At 41.9% G+C, this 25,771-nt stretch overlaps 1 protein-coding gene across 1 annotated transcript in view; it reads left to right on the forward strand.

Annotated features, from left to right (window-relative positions):
• Positions 1-21,431: 21,431 nt before the first annotated feature.
• Positions 21,432-25,771, forward strand: part of TSHZ2 (teashirt zinc finger homeobox 2) — a 241,459-nt gene continuing 237,119 nt past the window's right edge. Inside the window, exon 1 of the mRNA XM_080405242.1 lies at positions 21,432-22,435. Coding sequence (XP_080261368.1) covers positions 22,396-22,435 — 40 coding nt within the window. The 5' untranslated portion in view covers positions 21,432-22,395. The remainder of the gene's footprint in view (positions 22,436-25,771) is intronic.

Consider the following 25,771-nt stretch of genomic DNA (forward strand, 5'->3'; position numbering starts at 1 on the left):
TGCCTTTCATTCTTCTCCCATGCAATGTGCTAGTGAGGTTTCTACCTGGCAGATGTGGGCAACAGAGACATGGTAAGAGTCCTGCTAACAGCTCAGCATGTGCTTCTGCACTAGCCTCTCTGCCAGGTTATCTGGAACACAAGGTAGCTTCAGAAAGGGGACCAGAGGCTGTCTTGACAAGTGTTTTGCATGCAGTTAAATAGACAAATGTATTCTGCTGTCAGCCTCTTGCAGGAATTTGACTTGATGCCTGTCACCAAACAGCTTCTTTTGCACTAGAAGAATTACAAAACACTCATACCCTATAATGATCAAAAAGAGAGCCCCCATGCCCACATTAGATTTCAGAGATGCAATCCACACTCCCTTGCAAGCTAATAACATCTAAGCCTACAGAAAATTAGGATACGTGTTTCTGAAGGGTAAACCAAATATGAAGCAAACTACCGTATTATATAAAGGCCACTGGTCCATCCTCTCCTGCAGCCTGTTTGCAGTGATGACAATCCACCTTCACAAGACATTGCACCATGAATGTGTACAGTGCAAGCCTCTTCTCAGTTCTGCTAGTTTGTGATTAACCTCTCATATAGAGCAGAAAGGGCTATACAGCTCAAACTGTTTTTAAAGCTAATGCTGTTTGGATACACTCAGCCTGCATGCAAATATCTAACGTGACTCCTGCCAAACTATTTCAGTGAAGCTTTGCAGCAGTAAGTCCTAAGAGAGAAGTGTGCATTTTATGTTGTGTAGTTCATTAGCTATTTTTCCATTTCACTACTCATTTTTGTGTAATGGTCAAGTAGGAGTCCATTAGAATACCTGTTATTGTGTGTGATTAGAGACTTTCATTTCAGAAGAGCTTGAAAGTAATGGTGGCATTCATTTGTTGCAAATACAAGCTCTCAAGGGACAACATAAGTCTCTTCCTTATTTCACCTTCTGTATCACTTTATTTCCACTGTGCCCTTTTTCAGAAAGTACAGTCCACCCAAACCTCAGACTCAAATACATTAATAATAAAATCCAGCTTTCAGTCTCAGCTAGAGATTGTGCCTCCTTAGTTATCAAGACTAAATACTGCAATTAAAGACTTAAAGATGCTAGTATTTCACATCTCAAGGGCTAACAAAGCCTGCTTCTTATGGATTTGTATTTTGTAGTCAATTGAAACCCAAGAGGCTGCCAGATCCACCTGAAGCTACCCCTGCTGCTACAGTATTCTTAAAGGAGTCCCCAGTTTCCTTATGCCCAATGAGTTTATACAACAGGCTGTACTTCAACCATGATCCCTTCCCCTTCCATTTGGCCATCCATTTTTACCCAGACTACAGAGGCCCTGTTATCCCTCAGTTTCAGCTCTAACAGGTTTTTGTTGATACCTGCTTAAATTTATTACCCACTAACAGTATTGCATTTAGTTTATTTCCATAGGAAATTAAACAAAAGGACAGACTTAACTGTATCTTCCCTTTCTTGGTCTGCTTGTTTAACCACCATTGCAATGCAAACAGATCACTCCAAGAGGCTGCAAAAATTTCAACTGAGCTATTCAAAACTCAGTTGTAGAAGATCCTGAACAATCTGATCCAACTTCAAAGTTGGATCTAACTTCAAAGCTAGTGTCTCCTTTGAGCAGATAGGTTATACCAGATGAGCTCCAAAGTACCATCTAAGTTTGCTATGTTCCTAGTAGGATCAACAGTTCTGAGCACTTCTGATAAGCTTCCTACAATTCAGACAGTCGAGTTCTCTATTAAAACTTACTAATAAGTAGTACAGCAGAGTCTGAAAGGAGGTCAGGAAGGATACTGAAAATACTCCCCTCTCCATATACAGCAGACATTCCACAGCTGATGAACATTGCATGTCCGGTTATTCACTACCTAGAACATCCATACTAAACATTCAACAGTGTTGTCCGTCCGTGTCTCGCCCCCCCCCAGGATGAGCACAGCACAGTAGGGTACCTTTGCAGGACTTCTGAATAACACCAGTTGCAGTGCCAAAAATCAAAAGCACCTTCTCCTGTGGTTCAATCATGCTTTGGCCTCTCAAAGGAAAGAAAGAAAACAAATTGATTGAGCCTCAACAACTCACCTCATAGGCTTCCAAAAATGGTAACAACTTTGTCACTTCTGGCTATAACTGAATTTAAATTGGCGATTCTGCTAACCCTCTGAGCCATCCAGCCCCTCATGCCTTTCATTTTTTAGGATATGGTTAGATTAGCACATCCATTATAAATATGACACAGCAGTACCCACAAGCATTACAGAGTTTTCAGCATTTCAGCTAAAAACCCCATTTCGGAAGGATTTACAGCTTGGCTGCAAGAGTGGCGTCTGGCTGAAACGTGGCATACAAAGTCTCGCCATAAGAGCCCAGTCCTTTAATAATAAATCAATTTGGCTATTTTTAAATTAGAAGGCTGAAAAAATACAAATGAAGTTTACCATTTGCTGACACATCTTTGATGTCAGAAGGAATGTGAATTCCACAGGCCAGCTCTTCAGCTGATGTAAATCAGCACAACTCCACTGGCATCAGTGGAGCTCCCGTGATTTACATGCTACAAATCTGTCCCTGTATTTATTAATGGAATATTTGTAGTTAGCTTTCAGGTCAAATCGTTGCTGTTCATGTAACCTACTGGAATCAATGGGGAGTTGCAGACACAAATGCATAAAGAATCTTAGGCTTCTTTCTTCCCACTCCTGATTATTTAATTTTTAATTAAAATAAAATTGCAGAGAACAAGCTTAATCATACAGAACTCAGTATTTAAGGCTGCGCCTATCATGGTTGAGACCACGATGAGATTTACAAGGCAGCTGTAGGACATGCATCAATCGCTGCTTTTTAATCTTTATACATTGATGCATATGGCAATCTGTGCTATTGTTGATGCGTATTTATACCACAAGCCTGTATTTTAGTAATTTCATAGGGAGATCATGCTGAAACTTCAAAAACACTCTGAAAAACACAGAGGCCAAAGAACTGACATTACATTCAGGACTTTCTCTTCCTTTCTCCTCTCCCCTACATTATCTCCTACTTACTGCTTGCTTTGTGTTGCAGAAACGGCTAAACATCTCTGCCTCAGCTTCTTCAAACCATGCATGTGCAAAGCATCAGCTAATGAAGAGACCAGCCAGTGTCAAGGGAGCAAGTGAGATAAGGCACTAAAGTCAAAAGCCAGAACATCCAAGCTCAATTTAAGTCTGCCCCAATTTCCTCTGCCACATCAGGCAAGTTCTGTCACCTTTTGGCAGTGTTTCTATCCCCTCCCCCTGCCATAAAGCCAAATGGGACTAATGATATTTACTAAACTGTGTGTGGAGCTTGGATTTATGTATGACATATGCTAAACATACCATCTATTTGCATGTTTATGATTGCACATGTCATCATAAATGCAAGGTGGAACTGCCTTTGTAAATGCATCATTTTACAAACATTTCTGGAAACCTGAGTATCATCTGGGTTATTGACCAGATCTGTTTTAAAAGTAGTATTTTATATTTAGTGATACTATAAACACAAAACATTTACTAACACTCAGGCACTGCATGTGCTGTCTGTTATGGTGTATGCAGAAAGCATCATAGCATTAACTGATGTAATGCCCAAGATAGAAATGTTTGCTTGTTTCACTCAGTACGATCCTTCATTTGCTGAATAATTCAGCTTTTATACATTCTTAGCTGACCTTTGCTTGATAAAGTCATATTTCTAAGCATTTGCTTGCATTTGGTCTTTTTAATCAGGTTCAAGTCCACTCACTACACATCAGAGCTGAGAATAATGATGCAGATACGTGTTTTAGCCAAATGATGTTCCTTATAGCGCACACACTTCCCCCAAATCACTGAGTTGTTAACTAAAGTGTAAGAGAATTTATGATGCTAAATAAAACCAGAAAAAAAAAAAGATGTTTTAATAAGATGAAAATCCAAATGTTAAAATAATGAGCCATCTGTATGGGTGGCCCTCTCCTGAGAGATGCCAAGAGCTTTACCATCTGTGAAACATTTACCAGCTGTTTCCTTCCTTTTTCGTGAGAACATAAGAAATCCTTGCAGTTGGTGTTTCTAACTGACACATCCTAGTGAAGGAAACAGGTTTGTTCAACGTCAGGGACCTCTCTTGAAAGCTAGCCTGGCTGGAATTAGCCTAATGTTTTGGTAAGCATCACTGTTCCCTATTTTGAAAAGGTCTTTGCGAACAATGGTCCAGCAGGTCCCAGAGCAGTCTGAAAAATGGAAGCAGCAGCCCACAAGCCACACGCTGGTTTCAGGAAAAAGAAAATACATTCAATATTTGCTCCAAACATTTCTTCAGTGGTTTGCTTTTTTTCTTTAAACATTAATTTGTTGCAGGAATTTAGGATAAATATGTAACATATATGAAGCTCAAAAGGCACCTGGAATAAATAAGTATAACCCAAGTTATACTTTGGTTTCTTGCTTTCTCTCCTCTGACCGTGGCTTCACATACCTGCACTCAGTATCTCCCTGCAGCTTTTGACCCAACACATACCACACCTCACTGCAAGCGAGTTACATGGGACGCTAGGATCAGACAATCATGCTCTGAAAGATTTTCCTTTGCAGCACACACAGATCAAAGGCTACAAAATAAAGACAAGTTTAATCCATGAAAGGATATATTGGCTTGTATTTATTTGTATCCTGATGTGCTGTAGCCATAATTGCACAACATTTAATTATTTCCTTAGTGTTATTTCATTAGCTGCCAATGTGAATTGAAGAGAATATAACTTAAGAAGCAGAATTAGCTCTTAAATTCCAAGTTGATGAGATTTGCCCATAGGAGTGATAAAGGTAGTTTCTATGAAGTATTTAGTTATGTTTTCAAAAGTTAATTTTTCAGAGGACTTGTGAAGTAAGTTGGGGGGAAAGAAAGTCAGCATCTGATCAAGTTGACAACGTATGTGGTTGTGTATAAAGCAATGCTTTGTTATTGTTTATATGCCAAACACCATGATAGCTTGTACTTCACAATTACAAAAATTTTAACAGACATGAAAATAGACATCAGTTCTACACAATACACTAGCAGTACCTGCCTCAAATCAAGGACCACTTTTCTCAATAAAAGTTTCATCTCCCTTCCCCAACTCCCTTTCCCCAGAAGGGAACATTAGCCATAGCATGAAGAAAAAAAGGAGGCTCATCACTTCTTGCATGGAAATGCACCAAGACACATAAGTGGGGACACCACTGAATGGAGCAGACAGCAGCAAGAACATATCAGGACAGATTTCTGACATGGCACCTGGAGAGTCCCCTTTTGTTTAGGGAACAACCCTGCACAAACTGCAGAGCTGCCTCTGGAGTGAGTAAACTATCTCACCACAAATCCCACCCAGCTCAAGGTGTTAGCTTGTTAGTTGCACATACTAGAGCAACACCAAAAACTCTTCAGCTTGTACCTATCACAATGCAACACCCACAAGCAGCTCTACAATAACTATTGGAAAATGGGAATTGGTCAAGTGCAGAAAACTTGTGACATTACAAAGCATAACGTTTGCAATTCAGTAAGGTAGCACCAGCATAAGGTATATAAAGAATAAGCAGTATATAGTGGGCACTGTCAACAAACACAAGTAGACCCTTGGGCAGTTATCCTCCTAGGATCTACAACATGAGTACTAGAAATCTGAATGACACCAAGAAATACTTGCAAAAACTCTTACTGGAGTTGCTCTGCAGCCTCCAGCAGAAAGCTGTAAGCCAACAGGTCACACTATGGGTGGCCACAAAAGAATGCCTCTCTATGATATAACATCACATCAGAGTGCTAGCCAACAAGAGCAACACGTATCATACAGTGGTTTGGGTTGGAAAAGACCTTAGAGATCATCTGGTTCCAACCCCCCAGCCATGGGCAGGGACACCTTTAGGTACCGGCAGGTGCTGTAAGGTTTCTCCAGGCTGAACAACCCCAACTCTCTCAGCTTGTCCTCACAGGAGAGGTGTTCCAGCCCTCTGACCATCTTCACAGCCTCCTCTGGACTCGCTCCAGCAGGTCCATGTCCTTCTTAACGCTGGGGCCCCCAGAGCTGACACCTAACTGCAGGTGGGGTCTCACCAGAGTGGAGCAGAGGGGCAGAATCACCTCCCTCAATTTAGCAGATGCAGCCAGTTTCCTGTATTACAGGATCTGTTCAGTATGTAGTTCAATTTACATGTTAAATTTGTTTTATTATACATAATGCTCCTTTCATTGATATTGGAACCATTTTTCTTTAAGTTAAAACACACCCAGCTAGAAACACTTTGAAAAGACAAGTACCAGCAAGTGGAATAAAACGGTACTGGGCACTTGGAAGCAGGAGTGAATGACTCTCCCAAAACACAACTAAGCAAACAGCCCAAAATGAGGACAGACCCAAGTAAAGCTGTAAAAACGATAACCTCCAGGTTTCCAGAACTGGCCACAGTAGTGTATTTGATACTTCATTTATTATGATACAGTGTCAATCTGCAACATGCGGAACAGTGTAGACATAAGCCTGAGATTCCAATTTCTCTCCATAACTTCAGAAATCACACTTTGCCAGTAAATTAAGCCAGAGTTGCAGATACTTTTTATTAAACCACTTCAAGTACTATGAAGCACAGTTCTACAGCTACCAAAAAATGTCACAATATAAAGCACAGCATGGACATTAAGCAAGCACAAATGAAAATAAAGGAGTAATTTATGTCCTTTTAAGCAAACCTACCTCCCCAATGTAGCACCCATACTGTCAATAAAACACCTGGCTTTTCTCATGAGAATGAAAACTTAAGTTCTAAGTTTTAACTAACAACAAAGAACTGCACAAGATTTTTGCTAGCCATCCTCCCAATAATTTTAGAATGGGTTCTAATACCGAATGGTACCAAAGGGTTTATGATCAGTTCTTTAAAGAGGAAGTGCAAGGTCTGGTAGCTTACACAATGTTTTAGAGCATAGTTATATCACTTTCAAATGAATCTTCCATCAGAAAATCTAAACTCTTCAGAAGATGGTGAAAATTAAGTTTCATGCCATCCTTGAAAAGTAAGTCCTGGACAACATCATATCAATATTTGCTCCCAGAGAAACTGAGGCGTGCAGTAATACAGAATTATTTTCAGGCTGATGTATCTAGGTTTGCCTCAAACCTGTCAAATCAGCTCAGCTAGATCAAAGTCCTAAAGGTACCAGAGCCCTTATATTCTTCTTTAAGCCTTATAAAACCAGTGGTGTACAGGGCAGTATAGAAAACATGAGCTGCTTGAGCATTGCCTGTTCAAAGCACTACCTTCTGAGGACAAGTGATTTTAGTTCACTACATCCTCTAGTGACCTGAGCCCACAACAGCATCTACACTTACATGAATGTTATTAGTGTGTGCTTAAAAAGGGATCCAGAAAAAGCTCACACTGACTGCATTACACGCTGTGTTCACTTGCTAGAATAAGATTAAGGTCGTTGGCAGGGCAGATCATGTATGTGTAAAGTTTACATTGCAGAGATCTTCACTGGTTTGCTGAAGGGCTCATAATTTCAGGCACTCAAATACCCTTCAACTTCAAGTATAGAACATATGCAATAAATCAGAAAGCTATTACTAACACAAAAATGGGGTTTGTAGGTGTATGAAATCCTGCATATCTTTTAGGACTTATAGAATCATTTAGATTGGAAAAGACTTTTGAGATCATCAGGTCTAACCATTAACCCAGCACTGCCAAGTCCACCACTAAACCATGTCCCTAAGCATCACATCTACACGTCTTTTAAATACATCTAGGGATGGTGACTCCACCACCTCCCTGGGCAGCCCGTTCCAATGCTCGACAGCCCTTTCAGTGAAGACAGTTTTCCCAATATCCAACCTAAACTTCCCCTGGTGCAACTTGAAGCTGTTTCATCTTGTCCCATCACTTGTTACCTGATGTCACAGCACTCTGCAAACTATCAAGCTGCAACAAGGTATTTTACTGTCTCATACCAGCACACTCTTCATGCCAGTCCCTCTGCTGCCTTCTCCTTGTCTCACCTCATCCAGGGCCAGCGCTCTTTCTCTCTGCTTCTTCCTCCTCTCTCTTCCTTGGCTGCTCCCCTTCATTGGCTCTTAACCAGCCACACCTGCACCTTATCTACAACAGCCAACCCACCGCCCCTGAAGCCAGCCCACAGCTGTATATTATCAATGCTAATTAACCCAGCTTCATTCTTCTACAGCCTGGGAGCAGAGACCAACCCCCACCTGTCTACAGCCCCTGTCAGGCAGCTGTGGGGAGCAATAATGTTTCTCCTCAGCCCCCTCCTCTCCAGGCTGAGCCCCCCAGCTGCCTTGTGCCCCAGCCCCATTCCCAGCTCTGGACACGCTCCATCCCCTCTGTGTCCCTCTGGCAACGAGGGTCCCAGCACTGAACACAGGATTCATGGTGCCAAGTGCTGGGGGACAATCCCTGCCCTGGCCCTGCTGGCCACACCATTTCTGATACAAGCCAGGCTGCTGTTGGCCTTCTTGGCCACCTGGGCACACTGGGGGCTCATATTCAGATTTATAAAAACCCACAGCTGAGTCTGCTGCTTCAGACAAATAATAGCCAGGTTTTAAAATTAAGCAATCTTTTTTTGTTGCCAATTTGAAGTCTCCCAGTGTGATTTCCCATGGCTTTAAATTCCTTACATGACATCAAGCTTTGCACATATGTATACACATCTGTACATGTATATTAACCCATTTTGCTCTTGGTTCTAGTTCTAAAGAACAAATATTGCTTTGAACAAAGCTCATCTTGCATGCTACCCTTCCATGTGCAAACAAGGAAAACCTCACTCTGTATTTGAAGTACCCTGTGTAACTGAGCAAGCATTAAGCCTTGCTTTCCTGTTTTGAAAGCTAGCAGTTTTAGCAGTTAGTACTTCTAAGTGACACCAGTTAGTGTTCTATGTATAAATTCTAGATTATAAAAATGGTTTGTAACCACAGCCTCTTTTCTGTGCTCCTGGAAATGCTCCGACTGCCACAAGCTGCACAGCAGGTTGGTAAGAATGTGACAGAATGGACTCCAAGTAACACCAAGGTGACATGGGTAGGGTTACTGATGAGTTACTGGGCTGCACAGTGCTCCTGGTTAGTAGGCGTTTGAGATGTAAACTCAAAGAATCCAAGCACTCAGAGCTAAAGATCCTATTTTACTTGTTGGAAGGGTAGCTGTGTATCCAGAGTATCCTGGAAAAAAATACAGCATCGGTAACTGCATTCTGTTTCAGCAAATTCTCCCTCCATTTCCAATTAGGAAAGGCATTCGTCACTTTTGTCTTTGTGCTGCTCCCACGATAGAGGTAAACAAAGGCAGCAGTTGACACTGCTGATTAGAGATCAAAATGGGCTTGCTAATTAGGTAACAGTGGATATTAACATTTCAGATGGAGACACACACCCCCACCCCACCCCCCCCCCGCCCCCACACAGTTCACTCAGGGACAAGCAGAACCCTGCCACAAGCTATAGGAACCATTCTCAGTATAAGGCAAAGAGAAATGGAGACCCAGCCCAAGTACTGGGGCTGCACCACTACAAAGCTCTGCATGTATCATGCTATAAAGAATGAGGTAGCATTAACAATCAAGGAAAGCTTCTGTTCTTTATCTCTCGTTCCAAGTAACATGTTTACCTTACCACAGTAAGTGCCCAGAGAAGAACTACCACTAACCAAGAGAAGAACAGGCTCAGACCCCATATTTGTAAGCTTGCCTGGGATGAATGGCTCTATAAACCTTTTAAGTCCTCGTGCACCCTGTGTAATCAATGACACCGCAGCAAGTCACTGTCTTTCAGCAGATGCATTGAAGACCGAGCCAACTACCACATCAATACACAGAGAGACTTTACCCCAGCATCTCTGCCCAGCTGGGAATTTCAACAAGGCAGGTCCTCTGGAGCTGTTCTTGACCAATACACTTCATCTAACGAAAATGCCACTGTACAATTTATGTGCTTGAATACACTTGAAAGTATCATTTCTTCTGGTCCAAAGGGTCCTAAAGAGGAGCTATAGGACAGGAGTAATAACACATATGCAGGCAGACTGACAGTTCCACACCTAGGAGGATATTTCTTAGTATTGTTTCTACATGAACAACCAAGATGGAGCTGTTTGAAAAAAATCCCCTGCAAGTTTCTGCCTTTCCTGACCTTGCCCTTTTCTTATTGGTATAATATTTGTGATCTTGTGTATCTTGATTCTTCCATTGAGAGTCTTATGCCGATTCACAGAGCAGGTGCTGTGTAGGTGGGTGCTGTGTGGGTTTCCCCTCTGCTCAGATGCCTGAACTACAAGAGCTAAGCATCGTGTTCAGCCAGGCCTGAACACCCTTTGAGCCAAGATTAACAATCTGTGCCAAACTACAGAGGCAGCCTGGGATCAAAACACCTTTTTTTAAACTTTTGTTAATATCTAGTTGTATAAATAGTACAGATCTGTCCATAAAAATATCTCTTAAGCACTCCTGCAGTCCAGCAAACTTGCACCCCATTTGTCAGAATATTGTTGAAGAGTAGATGCCCATCCTTGGTCTCATAGTAAATTCATTATTAACTCCATTGATTTGAAGGGAAGGTATCTGAAGTCCAGTCAAGAGAAAAAAAAAAAACAAACTATATATTTGGCCCTTCCTTAAGAACTCATTTGAAAGCTAGGAGTAGTTGCTGTTTCCAAATTTCAAAGGATCATCTGCTTTATAGCTTTTCTTTTAGTTTATTATTTATTTGATCTCAACAGACTGCAAGGATCTTTCTCTAAAGAGGGACATTTATTCACAGCACAAGCATATTTCCCAGTGCTCCCCAGAACCTCCCTCAGCTTCATAACAGGGGGAAGGCACCTACATTTAGCATCTGGAGTGGATTTCTGGAACACTCCAGACTCCACCAAAACCCCCATTTGCCACTCCACACTCAATCCTCATGGGCTGTCAGTCTTTTACTAAGTCTTTGGTTAAAAAAAATAAAAAACAATGTAAAATTCAAATAAGACTGGGAAGTACATTTGGTATCAGATTGCTTTGAAACCTACTGCTGCTTTTTGCAAAACTATACCCATGTTCTCCCAAGTTCTTGGGCACATCTGGAGTTTCACAGTTTTGGATCAAACCAGATGACAGCAGTCTGTCAAAAGACAGCCAGAAGCCCATCAAACAGATATGCAAAAGAATTAAATGAATAAAACTCTTTTGAACCCAAAATAGAATTTTCTGTAACACAGAAATAGTTCTTTTTCCAAACTTCCTTTCATGGAAAGGACAGAAACTTTATTTTTCCTGTCTGAAAACAACACGTTGGCTTTACTGATGACAGTCTTTAGAAACAGAAAGGCAAGAACATTTACTACTAGCTGTAAGATCATTTTACACATGTGAAAGCAGTGTTTGCCTTGTGTGTGATGGGGAGATGGGACTGAAACCACCCCAGGATTTGTGGTCACCTTTGAGGGACCCAGCTCTGACCCAAAAGTTTTAAGACTCAGGTAGAGAAATTCTTAACTCAAAACAGCCGACTGAAAAGCCAGCTGAGCTTGTTCAGGAAGGGCTTCTGGCTTGTTTTGAGAGATGGTGGTTCAGAGCCTTGTAGCCAGCCACAGAAATTTAATTGTACCTAAATTAAGACCCAAACCCAATCAGGTTGGATTAAAGCCTAGTGGGATTCTGGTACAGAGATTCCTCGCTCTACCCTTTGCTCATATTTTTCCAAACTACTTTTTGGCAATTTTTCATTTTTGCACCCAGTTTTCCCTGCAAATGAGCAGTGAAATTCCAAGGGACTCTATCAGGAGTTAAAAATCACTCAGTATATATTTGCCAGCGCATGCAGTGTTTATTTTTAAACAGTGCCAAAAGTGTTTATAGATAGAAACAACAGGACAACCCATAATTAAATAACTGTTTCTGCTACATCTGCTATTTAGCAACTTGAAGGAAAATAATTTCCCAACAAATAGGAATGGTCAAGAAACTCTCAAGTTTGGGCCCATTATTACCATATAAAACAACATATTAGTTGCTTAGCTACCAATCATAAAAGAAGGCCAATTAAAAATGAAAGAATCTTAACTAGCTGCATGGAATATAAAAGTGAAAAGTTAAAAGCTGTCAGGTGGTTAGTGGAGAGAATACTGAGAAGTGATTGACAAACTGGGCTTGCTTTGCTTCAAATTTGGCTTTGATTCAACAAATGATTGACACACTGATGTCGTCTGAAATAGCAGATTGTGCTTTGGAGAGGCTATTTAGCAGCCCATTGATTGACAGGTTACTAAAATTGTCCCATGGACAGAGGTAACCAAACAGAGCTATATTTTGACAGGTGAGCTTTTTTTTTTTTTCACCTGTATTTACTATACAGTTTATATTAAAGCAGAAGTAGAAAAAGACCCATAAAAGTGTCATTCAATTTCCATGAAAAAGGCTTGATGTCTCCTTTTGTAATATTGTTCCACAAAACCAGAATTCCATTCGCCCATTAAGCATCCTGCTTTTTATGGAAGATTCTTAAAGCCAAACTGAACAGCCTCAGACTTCTTTTCCAGAAACGGAGACACATCATGAACATTAAAGTATCTGCCCATTTGCACACTGAGCACCCTCACCATTGCAAGGCAGAGGCAAGTAACGTAACCAAACATGTTTCCTAGCTGGTATCAGGCAAAAAGGCTCAGTTCAAGGGGGATGAGGCATCGTGCTAATACTCGGTCCCTCCAGTTCCCATAAGCTAAGGATAGGGTGGATCAGCACCTGAATTTGATTAGCAACCCCGAGACAAAGTTTGTTAGAACTCACTCCATCTCCTCCAAAACAAGTGTGAGGCAGCACACAATGATGCAAGGAATTCTGGTACTAGTGACACAGGTGCTTCAAAAATACCTGATGCTTTAGGAACAAAGAAAAAAGTATGCTAGCCAGCGATAGTCATTAAAAAAAATCCTAGCACTTATTTTAAAATAAAGAAAGAGTACCACACAGCATTTTTCCTGAGTAAGCATAAATACAGCATTATTCCTCCCTACCGTTAGCCTCCAGACTCCAAAAATACTAGTTTTCTAGGTTTATTATCATGCCTTTTTTTAACACTTTTAAAACAAAACCTATTACTATAATTGAGCAGTAAGTCTTTCTTGTTTCTGAATACCCTTCTTTTTTGTTCCCAAGTTTCCAGTTAGGAAGAACGTTGCCTACTTTGCTTCATAGTTTTTAGTCTTAATATTTTAGACTTCTACAAAACTTCAGATATATCTGATCTGCTTCTTCTGTAACTCTCAGTCATTTAGACAAAATGCTCTGTGCTTTCCAGCTTCACAATTGCTTGTGATTCACTAGTAAAGCTCCATTACTGTTTTTAAAGAAATTAAAGAAGTTTGCACATTGATTGCAGACAAAATACTAAGGATGGACACTTACCTTAGGCATAAGCAGTTTAAGTTAGATGACTGAGTTCACAGGTTACATTCTCCATTTGCAGAAAGGAAGTTGCTTCATTCAGAGGAACTCCTTCATAGCCCATATTAAAAATCAGACTACACAGGAAACACAAGAAAAATTATTACTGGTAACCACTGACATGACAGAGGCATATCTAGAGAGAGCCAAGACAGAACCCACACCTGAAGGTAGAACACCACCACCATCCAGCAAATACCACACAACCCCAGGACAGTGGGGGCAGCTCACCTAAGTAGTCCCGGTGCCCCCCAGCAGCTGCTGCTCGTGAGGGCAGTTTGCAGGCTCTGTGGGGAGCACCTGGCTGGGAGCTAGTGAGTCCCACCCAGAAATGCAGGGTGAGTATTCTCCAATTTTTTTGGCCCTCTAGTTTTCACATGGAATTGTTGCAGTACGCTGTATGAAAACTTTGACTTTTATACCAGTAAGAGGTTTGTTTTATTAAAATTACATTTTAAATAAAATGATATTAAGCATTTTGTCCCTTTTACAGGCTTTAGCATTTCAGTTAAACTTTCTCCGCTTTGCTTATTAAACAAATGTGGGGTTTATGTTTAAACTGTGTTTATCCATTTATTGTTACCTGACATTAAAAAAATAATAATCCCTGTATGGCTCGATGGGTGACATTGTACAAGTGGCAACATAGAGAATTATAGATCTGTAAAGTATTTAGCACCTCACCTTTTCCCAACCGTTGTCACAGACAGAATACCAGAGGCTTTACAAAGTATCGGTAGCATTTTAGCCCCCATATTATTTTACAGATACATCAATTATTCCAATTGCCAGCATAATTGTATTCCCTAACTATAAATAATAATAATAAATAATCATACCAATAAAAGAAAGAATAGTCTTACACTGCACGAACAATTCATTTATGTTATAATGAATAGCATACATCCCAATACCATGGTGACTGGGTGCTTTGTAATGAAATTATCCAGATAGATCGGGGTATTTGCATACTTTGTCAAATCAACACTGCTATAACCATTTTTAAAAGCAACTTTAGTCCCAAACATCTATGCCTTTGCCTTGCCTTCTGCTCAGGGCAAGCAGCTTCTAACCCGAAGTTTCCTGTAGACGTTTATCTGGCTTTGTCAACACTGGAATATATTTTCTACAGTTTATCTGCTCTCTTTACTTGGATGGCTACTCAGCCTTTAAAAGGAAGAGAGAAATAAAGCATCAAAGAGCTCCCAGTGTTTACTTACCTGCTTTTGTAAGTGGCCTGGCCTCTCCCATCCCCTTAGTACTTTCAAAAGAGGAAAGATGTTCTACTTTCCAAAAGAAAACTGCTTCTGCCTTCTTTTTGTGCCTCCTCCAGAAGATGCAACCTCACAACCTCTTAGCTACCGGCAAGTAACAGACAAGATCTTTCAAAGTGTGAATTTCATATGGGCACAGGATTCTTTAGAAATCCTGCTCTCTAAGAGACAGGACCAAAAGCAGTCCTTGTGGTTTTCATTGCCCTTCTTCCCAATTACAGTACTGCACAATTTTTTTGATTAACAGGAAAAAAAACACTCCGGTATCACCTTCAAACTTCTGCTTTGCAGTAAGGTTATGCAGGCATTGCATAAAACATGTCCATTTTACAATTTTAACATTCACAGCATATTTTTAAAAAAATCTATTAAAACATATGTTTCAATGAAATATGATATTTTAGGAAAAAACTTTTGGAAGAACACTGCCTTCTTGGTGTTGCTTTTTCATCCTGAAAATGGCAGTTCTCAGTTTTTCTTTTTTTTTCAATTATGTATTTTTCCAAAGACTATTCAAAGACTACAGTCCATTGCCTGCCCGATTCCAGCTAATTGTTATGATTTTAAAAAGTTCTAAAGACGTTGTTATTTTTTAGAAAAGAAAATAAATCCCCTAGTCCAGCGTGCCTGCTGATTGGGGACTTCACTCAAAATCCACTGAAGAAAATATGAGGTTTGTGGATCGCAGCATGAACAACTTTTAGATCAAACTAATTCAATTAGCTGCTTTTGCTGGTTTGATTGGGAAATGGTATTCCAGTGTTGCTGTGCTTATTTCAGAAAAAGCGGCGTGTTTATTGTTGTTTTTCTAAACTGGAGATTTGTTGTGATTTAAAGAAGGAAAATTCAGTTCCTAAAATGAGAGCTTCCAGGCTGTTTCAGTCTGCAGTAGGTTTGCAAGACTGAATTATAAATTCTGGAAATAGGATGTCATAGTTAAAAAATGCATGGCGAGCCTTATGTATAGTTCTGAATGAGATCTTATGTGATATTTTAGCTGATGACATTGTGATGGAAGATGAACCACAGATGTGGCTGGAGAAGGTAGCTGCTGCCAGAGCTGTGCAAACCATTGCACTGTTTTAAATTCTCGTTGCTTGGCCACAAAAGATTATTTTTTGCAGTAAGATGGGAGTTCAAACTCAAATGCCTTTTTTGCAGCCAAAGGGTGAATCCTTTAGCTGAAGATTAGAAGGCAAGGGGCTCTGGAAATGCTGCCTGCTGTTACTCAAAATATAAATTATTAGCAATATGAGGATTTCATCCCAGGAGGTGCAATTTAACCTTCCCTACCATCCCACCAAATGGGAGTAAGTGAACTATGTTCAGAGAAAATGGAAATGGATTTTGCCCCAGTGCTGCTGTTCTACCCCTTTGTAGGGAAAAAGACTGCTCTATAGCATGGCAAGGATAGTTCTACAAAAAGTCCCAAATACATATTCTATAAACAAAGAAGTAGTTGTTTAAATGTGAAAAACTTTCAGAAATCAGTTTTTTATAGTGACCATGAACACACAGGGGAAAATTATAAAGTCACAGAATGAAATACAACTAGCAAGGAACATAATAAGAAGGAAGTGTTCAGTAAGTGCCTTCTCTGCACAGGAAAAGACCTAGGAAAGATTACATCTGTCACTCAGTAAAGAGAGAAAGCTTTTGACAGGTCACCCTAAGAAAGCCTTTTTTACTTTCATCTTCACTACAGGAATCAGCTGTGATCAGATTGCAAAAACAATCAGGACCAGTGTCAGAATAGTGGGAGCTCTGGCTACAGTCAGGAAGAAGAGTTTCAAGAGCACTTAGAAAGCACATAGATAAGGTCAGGCCATTAAATCAGAATTTCAGAATTACCAGTGATTATCCCTGAGGACCTGTGGAGGACCAGTGGTTTCCAGAAGACTCAGACCAGTACAAACACAGCAGCTATCTTGAAGATGGAAGGCTGGGAAGGGACCATTGGGTCAGCTTACCTTCTTTTCATACAAAAATACTAGAACAAAATAATCAAACTACCTGTAAGAACATAGAATAAGTGGGTCTTTTTTGAGATGAACAACAGACAACATGCATTTATTCCAAATAAATTATGTCAAACCTCATTCCATGACAGTGTGACAGACCTTGTGGACAGGGATGTCATATATTCTTGACTTCTGTAATCTTCCACCACTGTCTCACGTAACAGCCTCACATACATGAGCTACGGGATATCCTCCAGCTGACATTACTGCAGGGGGCTGGAAGAGGTCAGAAAATCATACTCCAAAAATTATGTCGCGGCCCCATGGTCAGGCTGGAATATGTCTGGACTGGGTCCTGGGCCCAGCGATATCCTATACTTTTATTGATGTCTTAGAAGGTGGAGCATAAAATTTTTAGCATGATATCTGCAGATGGTACCAAGCTAAGGAGAACAGCAACAGCCTTTGAAGACAGCATTGTAATACAGAATGATCTTGACAAATTGCAGAAACAGTCTGAAAAAAATAGGATGCAATTCAAGATGAATCAGTGCGAAGTTGTCACTGATGCATAATCAGCTGTTCAAATATAGGATGGGGACAACTGATTACAAAGCAGTTCTGCAAGAAAGCATCTGGGGTTACAGTGAATCAGAAGCTGTACATGAGTCAACAGTGTCATGCTGTTGCAAAAAGGGCATATGTCAAACTGGGACATATAAACAGGAGTGTCATATGTTAGACATGTGAAGTAATCCCACTTGGTGCTGGGAAGATTTCAAACGCAATACAGCATCCAGTTGTTGGCGCTGCACTTCAAAACATATGTTGTCCAGCCACAGAACAATAAAAATAGTGCCAGGTCCAGAAAACATGACCTACAAGGAATGACTGAAGAAATCGGGGCTGTTTGGTGCGTAGATGTAATAAGTCTTCAAATATATTAAAAATTGCTGCAAAGAGGAAGGAAATAAACTGTCCTCCATTTCATTTGAGAATGCCAGAAAAAGAAACAGACAGGTCATTCAACAGTATGAAAATTTTCTAATGGTAAGGCCACTAGAAACTGCCCAGAGGAATTGTTGAATCAGCTTCGTGTTGACCAAATGTGCCTCAAGAGTAAAACAAGTGTAGTTAATCCTATCACTGGGCAGACAGGACCGCACCAGATCACTTACCAAGGCAGCTTCTGTTGAAGCTGACAGTGTCGTTAGCTGGCAATATTACCACAGAAGGAAATTTTTTTGTTTATCAAACCCCCAAAAATTCTGATTATTTTTTTATTGTTTGTAGAACTTGTCAGAATACCACTTTTTCTTTCTCTAAAGTGGTATGCAAAGCGTGAAGCAGGTCACCAACTCTGAGATGAATTTAATGTGAGATGAGTTATGTACCTGCATGTATATAACTTCGGGGGGTGGGGTGGGGGGAGGAGGGGAAGGAAAGAAAAAAATCCTCACATTTCATTATCAGCATAGCAGCCAGAGAAGGAACGACAGACAACAATACCAACTAAGATAAGACACTTCAAGTAACACAGCTGAGTTCGTTGTGACTACTCGTGATGGGAACTGTTATCAGAGTCAAGTACACAAAGTGTATTTGGCCCTTTGTTTTGCACAAAAATGTCTGTAAACTTTACAGTAATGTACAACAAACCACACACATTATTTTGAAAAATCAGACCAAAAGCACCCCAAAGCTATAGCAACAGAGGATTTTCACTATCCCAGGTCACACTGTCGTTCCATGAAATCTGCACATAACCAAGAAATAGGAAAACCTATAAGAACATACCTAGTTGATTGTATATTGCTGTATTTGGGGGGAGAAAATTCCATACAGATCCCAGTGGGGAATTCAGCTCGTGCCCTGAAGCATGAGATTTGATTACTCTTTTTTGAACATGCATAACTGCCATTGCTATTACTGGTCATAACATTTTGTCAGGAAAGAGAAATATTATTCTGCAATGTAATAAAAATAGATAAAATTGAATATAGCTTCAGAATCATTTGCTACATTTCCAAAGTAAACATTAAGCACCCATCAAGATTATTCCATTGGATAAGCCAAGGAAGCCTCCAGTGCTATCTGTTCGTTTTATTATCTCTAATTTTCAAGTGTGCAAAAATGCTTTCAGTAAATATTATGGGTTCTTCCTGTGCTAAAAGAGATGCTAAATGACCTTCACCAACTTAGTTATAAATAAGAGAAGGAGGGAGCACAAAAACGCTGTATATTTTCAGCTCTATCCAAACCTATCAGCGAATTCTGACCAGTGGATAAAAATGGACACCAGATTCTGCTTGCTTTTTTTCCCCTTTTTCATAATCCCACCCCAGTTCCCTCTTGAAAGGCATTCTGTTCTGTCAGCCATAATGGCATCTGCTGGTGGAGACAGGAAGCCATAAATCTGTAGGGTTCCTCTCGACCAAGCCTTGTTAATGCTCCCATTTATCACCGAGGATAGGGTGCCATCTCACTAGTGCTCTACTCAGAAGTCCATCTTCTCAATTTCCCCTTCCCAAAGGAGTAACCATTTAAAACAGTGACTTTCACATCTTGCATGTTGAGACTGAAAATGCCACTGATACAAATACCATACCCAGTGTGTAGCATTTGGATTTAAGCCATGACTCTGGAGAACAATAGCCGCTACTTGCTGATCCCAGGCTACACTGAATCGCTGCTTTGCTTACATCTAGAGCTTCGATCTTTCCAACTTGCGCAAAAGTAGCAGATCCCAGATGAAGAGGTTAAAATCTGAGGGATTGTGTCATTTCCCCCCCTCCCCAATGCCTGCTAGGGACCCAACACCTTACACCATGTCCCACGGTTTGGGAGAATCTTTAATAAGACATCATTGTGTCCAAACAGCATTTAAAATACAATCCTTCATAATAAACAAACTATCCTAATCGGAGGTGCAGTGTCTTTCTGTGCAGCCTGGAAGGAGAGGAAATATAAAACCAATTAGAAGTATCTCCTTTTTTCTGATTTGGGAACTGAGACACAGGAGCTGAAAGGGTTCAAAGTCACACATCCAGGCAGGATGAACTCGGAAAAAAACCTCCTCGTGTGCCACACTGCTCCTGAACTACCTGACCCAGGTAAAGTGCTGCACTGAGGAATCAGATAGCGTGTCGCCTCTCGCCACAGCACCGGGTGACTGCCCCGCTGTTGCGGGTGCTGCGGCCCCTCTGGGCCCTGTGTCCGCACCTCCCAGGACTGGGGACAAAGCAGAAATCCCCTGGTGTCAACCAACAGGATTTTACACATGCTGCACACAGGTATAAGTGGTCTGTGCAATTCTGACTGATTCAAGCAGAGCTGTTCACTTCTGAGTGAGTTATGCTAGGCATAAGTGGAAAAATGAGTATTTTATAGTAGTGTTATCCTATTTTATCTTTCAAACGAAGCGTTTGCTTGTGCCAATAAATACTTTCAAATTGCTTATAAAAATTGCTAGAGTTCGTAGGGGGAAGGCTATCAAATAATTTAAGCGAAATCAGTTAGGTGGACACTTTCATAAACACCATTTCGTATTAGGCTGCTAAATACAAAGGTCACTTAGGGGTCTTCCTGGAGAAACTCATTCCCTGCCTGAGCTGCAGGGCTGCCGACTGCAGATCACCAGTGACACCGGCTATAACACAGCGGCTCTTGCTGGTGCTTTGTAACAGAGCCTGGTCTCACAGATTGATTTGAGAGGGATGCAAATTATTCCTATTAAACCCAATAGTTTAGGTAAAAAGATTAAAATGGCAAAACCGGGGAGGGGTGGGTGGGTGGGTATGTGTGTAAGTATCTAAGAACTCTGTTCCATATCAGACTCCGGGATCAGGCTATGGAGTGTTGCAAAATCCAGTTTTAAGAGGTCTTACACAAATTATAGTTGAATGTATAGAAATTAATCCATCCTTTCAGCCCCCAAGCACTTTGAAACCCTCAAGTGCTAACAGCAGCTATGGATAAAAGCCTGATACAAATACAGGGGGCAGGGGAAGTCATCTCCTTGGGTCTTGGGGAAAAAATCCAGCCCAAAGCTCCGCTGTCACCTGCCCCTCCTCGGCCTGGCCGTCCGAAGGGTGAGGGCTCCACACGGCTCTGGCTCGCCGTGGGGGTGCAGAAGCACCCGATGGACATACCCGGCTTCCCCCAAAGGGAGGTGCGGGGGTAGCTGGGGGCGCAGGGGGTGCTGGCGCACAGCACCCTCACCCCGCTCGCCCCTGTACAAGGGCCTCCGGCGGCGCCCCGGCTTCCACCGCAACTTCACCAAACTTTGCGGTTACGTCCAGCCGCGCCGGTTCCCGCAGCTGCTCCCCACGCTGGGGCAACCGCTAGGGCGGGGGCTGAGCTGCCAGCGGGAAGGGCCCCCCGCAGCGCCGGGCTCCCCCGCAGCGCCGGGCTCCCCCGCAGCGCCGGGCTCCCCCGCAGGCGGTTCCACCTGGGGAAGCGCCGGTGGCACGGCAGCCCGGGAGCGGCGGCCGCGCTGCCCCAGCCCTGCGCACGCCGAGGCGGCCGCCCGCGCCCCCCGTCCCTCCAGCCGGGCCACCCGCGTCCCTGCCCCTCTCCAGTGGGAGTGGGCGGCGGGCGCTGCCCACCCACCCCCGCTCCCGCAGAGCCCTCAGGGAACACCCGCAGCGGGAGCGCGGGGGGTGGTCGCGCGGGGGGGGGGGGGGGGGTGCGGGGAAGGGGCGGCCGCGCGTGGGGTCGCCCCGGCTGGGGGGGTGGGGGTGGGGGCGCGCCCCAGGTGCCGCTGGGCCCGGTGCCATCGCGCCCTGTCTCTTTAATAAACTGCTCTGCCGCCTGTCTGCGCGGAGTAAATTTCATCCTGTCATCAGGTCGCGGAGGAGGAGTTTGTTAATGTTCAGTTTGCTCAGTGGATCGATGTTTGCTGGCATCGCCTCGCCCTGCCTGTGTGTGTGTGTGTGTGTGTGTGTGTGTGTGTGTGCGCGCGTGTGCCTGTGCGAGCGTGTGTGCGCGCCAGTGCCTGTGTGTGTGCGTGTGTGTGCGTGTGCGTGTGTGTGTGTGTGTGTGAATACCAGATTTCCTTCCATCCAAAGCCTCCCTGTCCTCTCCCATATCACTCACTGCCTGGCATCTGACAGCACGGAACCTGCAGCGCTCCGCGCACACACACGCACGCACGCACACACACACCACGCACACCCGGGCACCGCTCCGCCATACAGCTCTGCGAGGAGGAGGAGGAGAGGAGAGGAAAGGGAGGAAGCAGCCAGCCCCACAGTCTTTCCAGAGCTGCCTTTTTAATATATACATATCTATTTTGTTATTTATTTATTACCATTCTCTGGCACTGTGGGCGCCTTTCATTTGCTCCTGAGCTTGGATGTTTGAATCAAAGCAAAGCAAGTGTTGCAACAGTTAAAAAAAAAAAAAAAAAAGAAAAAAGCCAACCAAAAAAAAAAAAAAAAGAGAGAGAGAGAGAAAGAAAGAAACCTAGATCTCTAAAATAAAATAAAAACCAAACAGGTTCCTATCAGTGAAGTGGAAAGGAGGGGGGCAGGGGAGGCTTGAGGGGGGTGTTGGGGAAAGCAGCTGAGAGGCAGAGAAACACGACTCAGGAGCGTCTCAGGGCTCTCGGATCTGGGGACAGAAGTGAGATTGGAGAAAGTAGAGCGATGCCAAGGAGGAAACAGCAAGCACCCAAACGGGCTGCAGGTAAGGAGAAGCCATCCACTTACACAGCCTCTGTCTCTCCACTCCTTCCAATCCTACCCCCCATCTTTATTATTATTTAGGGTCACCCTTGCTTTTCCGGGCTGGATCTTTATTTATTTATCCCCCCTCCCCCTCCCTTTCCCTTCGTAACTCTGTGGAGCCAGTTTCATCCCTTATTGCCAAGATCTTTACTCTGACATGGGCTGTCCCCTTCCACCCTCCCGCCGCTCCCACCGCGCTCGGTCCCCGCTGCCTCCTGCTCCCAGTTCCCATCCTGCCCTGGCTAAACTTTTCCCCCCAACTTTATTCCGCTCGGCTCCCCTTCTCCCCCGGCCCCTTTCCCTTACCGAACCGAAAGCTGCCTCCCATTTGCTTCCCGCTTTAGTCTTTTTTTTTTTCCCCCCTTTATTCCACCCCCCCACCCCCCACCCCCTCCCGGTGGTTTTTGTTTTTAAAAACGTGTGTTTCGCGAAGTGGGTCGGTGTGTTTAACCTTTTATTTCGCCGTGTTTCTGGTGGCGATGCTGGCCGGGTGTGTGTGCCTCTGTGTGTGTGTGTGCACGTTGTGTATGCCTGAAATAGTACAGGGACTGTCTCTGCTGATGAACCCGGTGGGGAAGTTCAGCCTTTGATCATCAGTGGTGAAAATTGCAACAGGAAATAAAATGAAACGTTCTGACTGTTAGAAGACAATCCACATTTTCAAATCAAATCCGTCTTTTGTTTTGTAGCTGAGTTTTTAGATTTGCACATGCCAAGTGGTTTTGCAATTTTTATTTATTTTTTTTTTAAAGAAGAAAATAGTTTGCAACTTTGGAAGTGTTTTGTATTGTCGTTTGTAGGGTGTTCTTTTCCTTTTGGGGGCCAAGGAAAAGAAACAGATGAGTGGGCCTGTATAGTAAATCTTTTCAAAGAGTTTTCTTTCAGGCTGCTTAATTGCTTTTTATTTTTTTTTAATAGTGTGGTGGGGTTTTGTTTCTGGGAAGCGCAATATGGAAGTTCATTTTTCTTCTGCCAGACCCACCCACTGAAAAATCAGCTTTCCAGTTGATTGCCAGCTTTGATTTGACATTTGATTGATCACCTGTCATCTTGCTGCCTTTGATCTATTCATTCTTGATATATATCAATAAATCACTCACCATGGTAACCCAAGTGCCAATGACGTAAGGCTTGCCCTCTAGATTCTCTTAGCCAGACATGCACAATTATTATCTTGTTTGGCTCTTAATGTAGGCGGGTTTTTTCCCTTCTTTTTTTCTTTGTGTCCTTCATCAGATCAGTTCTTTAAAGAAAACTAGTATTTTATGTTTTTAATTATAAAATTGTTTATTAATTTTTCTTCCCCCTTCTGGATATTTTCTAGGTGTAGCATATTATATGTGGGACAAAATGTATGGGCAAGTTTAGTGGCATACTTGAATAAACTTTGAAAAGTAGTGCTTGGGATTCATTCAAAGGTAAATGTTATTTCAGAGAAATTAGGATATGCATTAACTTTTATTAACTTACATATTTTGCTGTGTTCATATAGGTGTAGGACAATGGTATGCAGGCAGGGTCTTTTGGGATGTGACCAATGAATGTACCATGCAGGTTGCGAGTATGATTCCTGGCAAGCAAAGATCCCCTTTAACCATAAATAATAGTTAAGCTAGAAATGCATATATATATATGTATATATATATGTATTCAGAAAAACTCTCTGATGAGTTGCTATTATTTTATTCACAAAGAGGTTATATCTGAAGAAGGCATTAATGTTTTCAACTTGCAGGATAAATAGCTATTTTTTCATGGATGCTGATCATCACAGTGACAAGGCTAGAATTGCTCCTTTTTTCTCTCTTGTCAGGAGTATGAGACTTCATTTTATTTTGTTTTCAAAGTAGAATTTTCACTTGGAATGTGAGTAGTATCTTTTTGTAGAAGGGGCACCCTGTTCTTTTTTAGAGACATAGGCTAGAGAGTAAGTAAATTTTTTGCGAGCAAAGCTCATGCTCCCGGGATTTCCCTGCTGAGAGTACAGTAAGATATGTTTTTATCCAGAACGCTACAGTATTTTTGAGAATCTTACTGGTGAAGGAGAAATCTGAGTGACCACAATTACATCTCTCTTTCCTCATTCTCATTATAAAACGTGCATTGCTCTTCAGTGGTGCATTTCTTTGATTATATTTGTCCTCAGATCAATGTTGTTTCAGGTGAGCAAAATGCTGCAAATGCAGTCCAGTTTCATCCAGCATAACTGATCTGAAGTAGGTTTATACATTTGCAATAGTTCTCCTGCTTTGAAGTTGTATTTGTGTGTTTGTGGGGGGTAGAGGGGGTTTTCAAAGAGCAGACGTGCCTGTTGTATATAGTTCTTAAAACTGACTTTCATTTTCAGGGATAGTACTGAGGCTCTGTTTTATATGGTGAAAAATACCTCAAAGTGACAGTAGACAGACTGTGCAGTGAGAAATGAATCGCTCATCAAGGCTGATAGCAAAGCTCCTTATTCCTTTTATTTAAAGGAGTTAATACATTATATATTACTTAATTTTCACTTTTATTTATTTTTAGTTGTACAAGTTCAAAGGTATCAGTTGCACTGCATTTTGTCTTGATGGCAGCAGAGATATTGAAGAGAAGTTTGCAACTTTTAGCTTCTTTAGATAGTTCACTTCCAACGGAAGAAAAATGATAAGCCTTATGATTCTGGACATGCCTGCTTTTGTCATTGCTTAAAATTAAATACTATGCACAACTGTAAATAATTACTACCATGCACTGACTTTGAAAGCAGGTTTCTAGTTTGATTAATGAATAATGTAAAGGTTAGAGAGAACCAGCGAGTGAATCAGAAGTGAAGTCCTGCTGCTAGATGAAAATCTGTCTAGAGAAATATACATGGCAATTTTGTCCTTTTCTATTATTAATTTTAAGCCTTGTATTCCTAAGAAATATATTACAGACCATTGTAATGAAACAAGGTAGTGTAATTGGATAAACGGAGCACTATTTATGTTTGATGATGGGGATTTTTGAGCTCAAATTACACTTTTAAAGACACTTTATTTCACATCAACATGGAAACTATGTCAAATGCATTTTGATCTTTCCAGGGCTGAAGCTTTTCTGAATCGTCATTCCTTTTTGAGATCGTCATTTCCATTTTGATAATTCTTGAAGCAGATAGTTACAGCTCTTGATATCAGTGCCTGCTTTAGTATCATACTTCTGTTTACAGTAAACAACCCATTTGTATTGTAGCTTTCACCCAAAGGAGTCACAAAGGGCTTTGCAAACGGCCGGCCCAATTCTTCTCTTGCTCAGGTGCAAATCAGAAATAGCT

Source organism: Falco punctatus (genome assembly GCF_963210335.1).
Source record: "Falco punctatus genome assembly, chromosome: 10".
NCBI classification, from domain to species: domain Eukaryota; kingdom Metazoa; phylum Chordata; class Aves; order Falconiformes; family Falconidae; genus Falco; species Falco punctatus.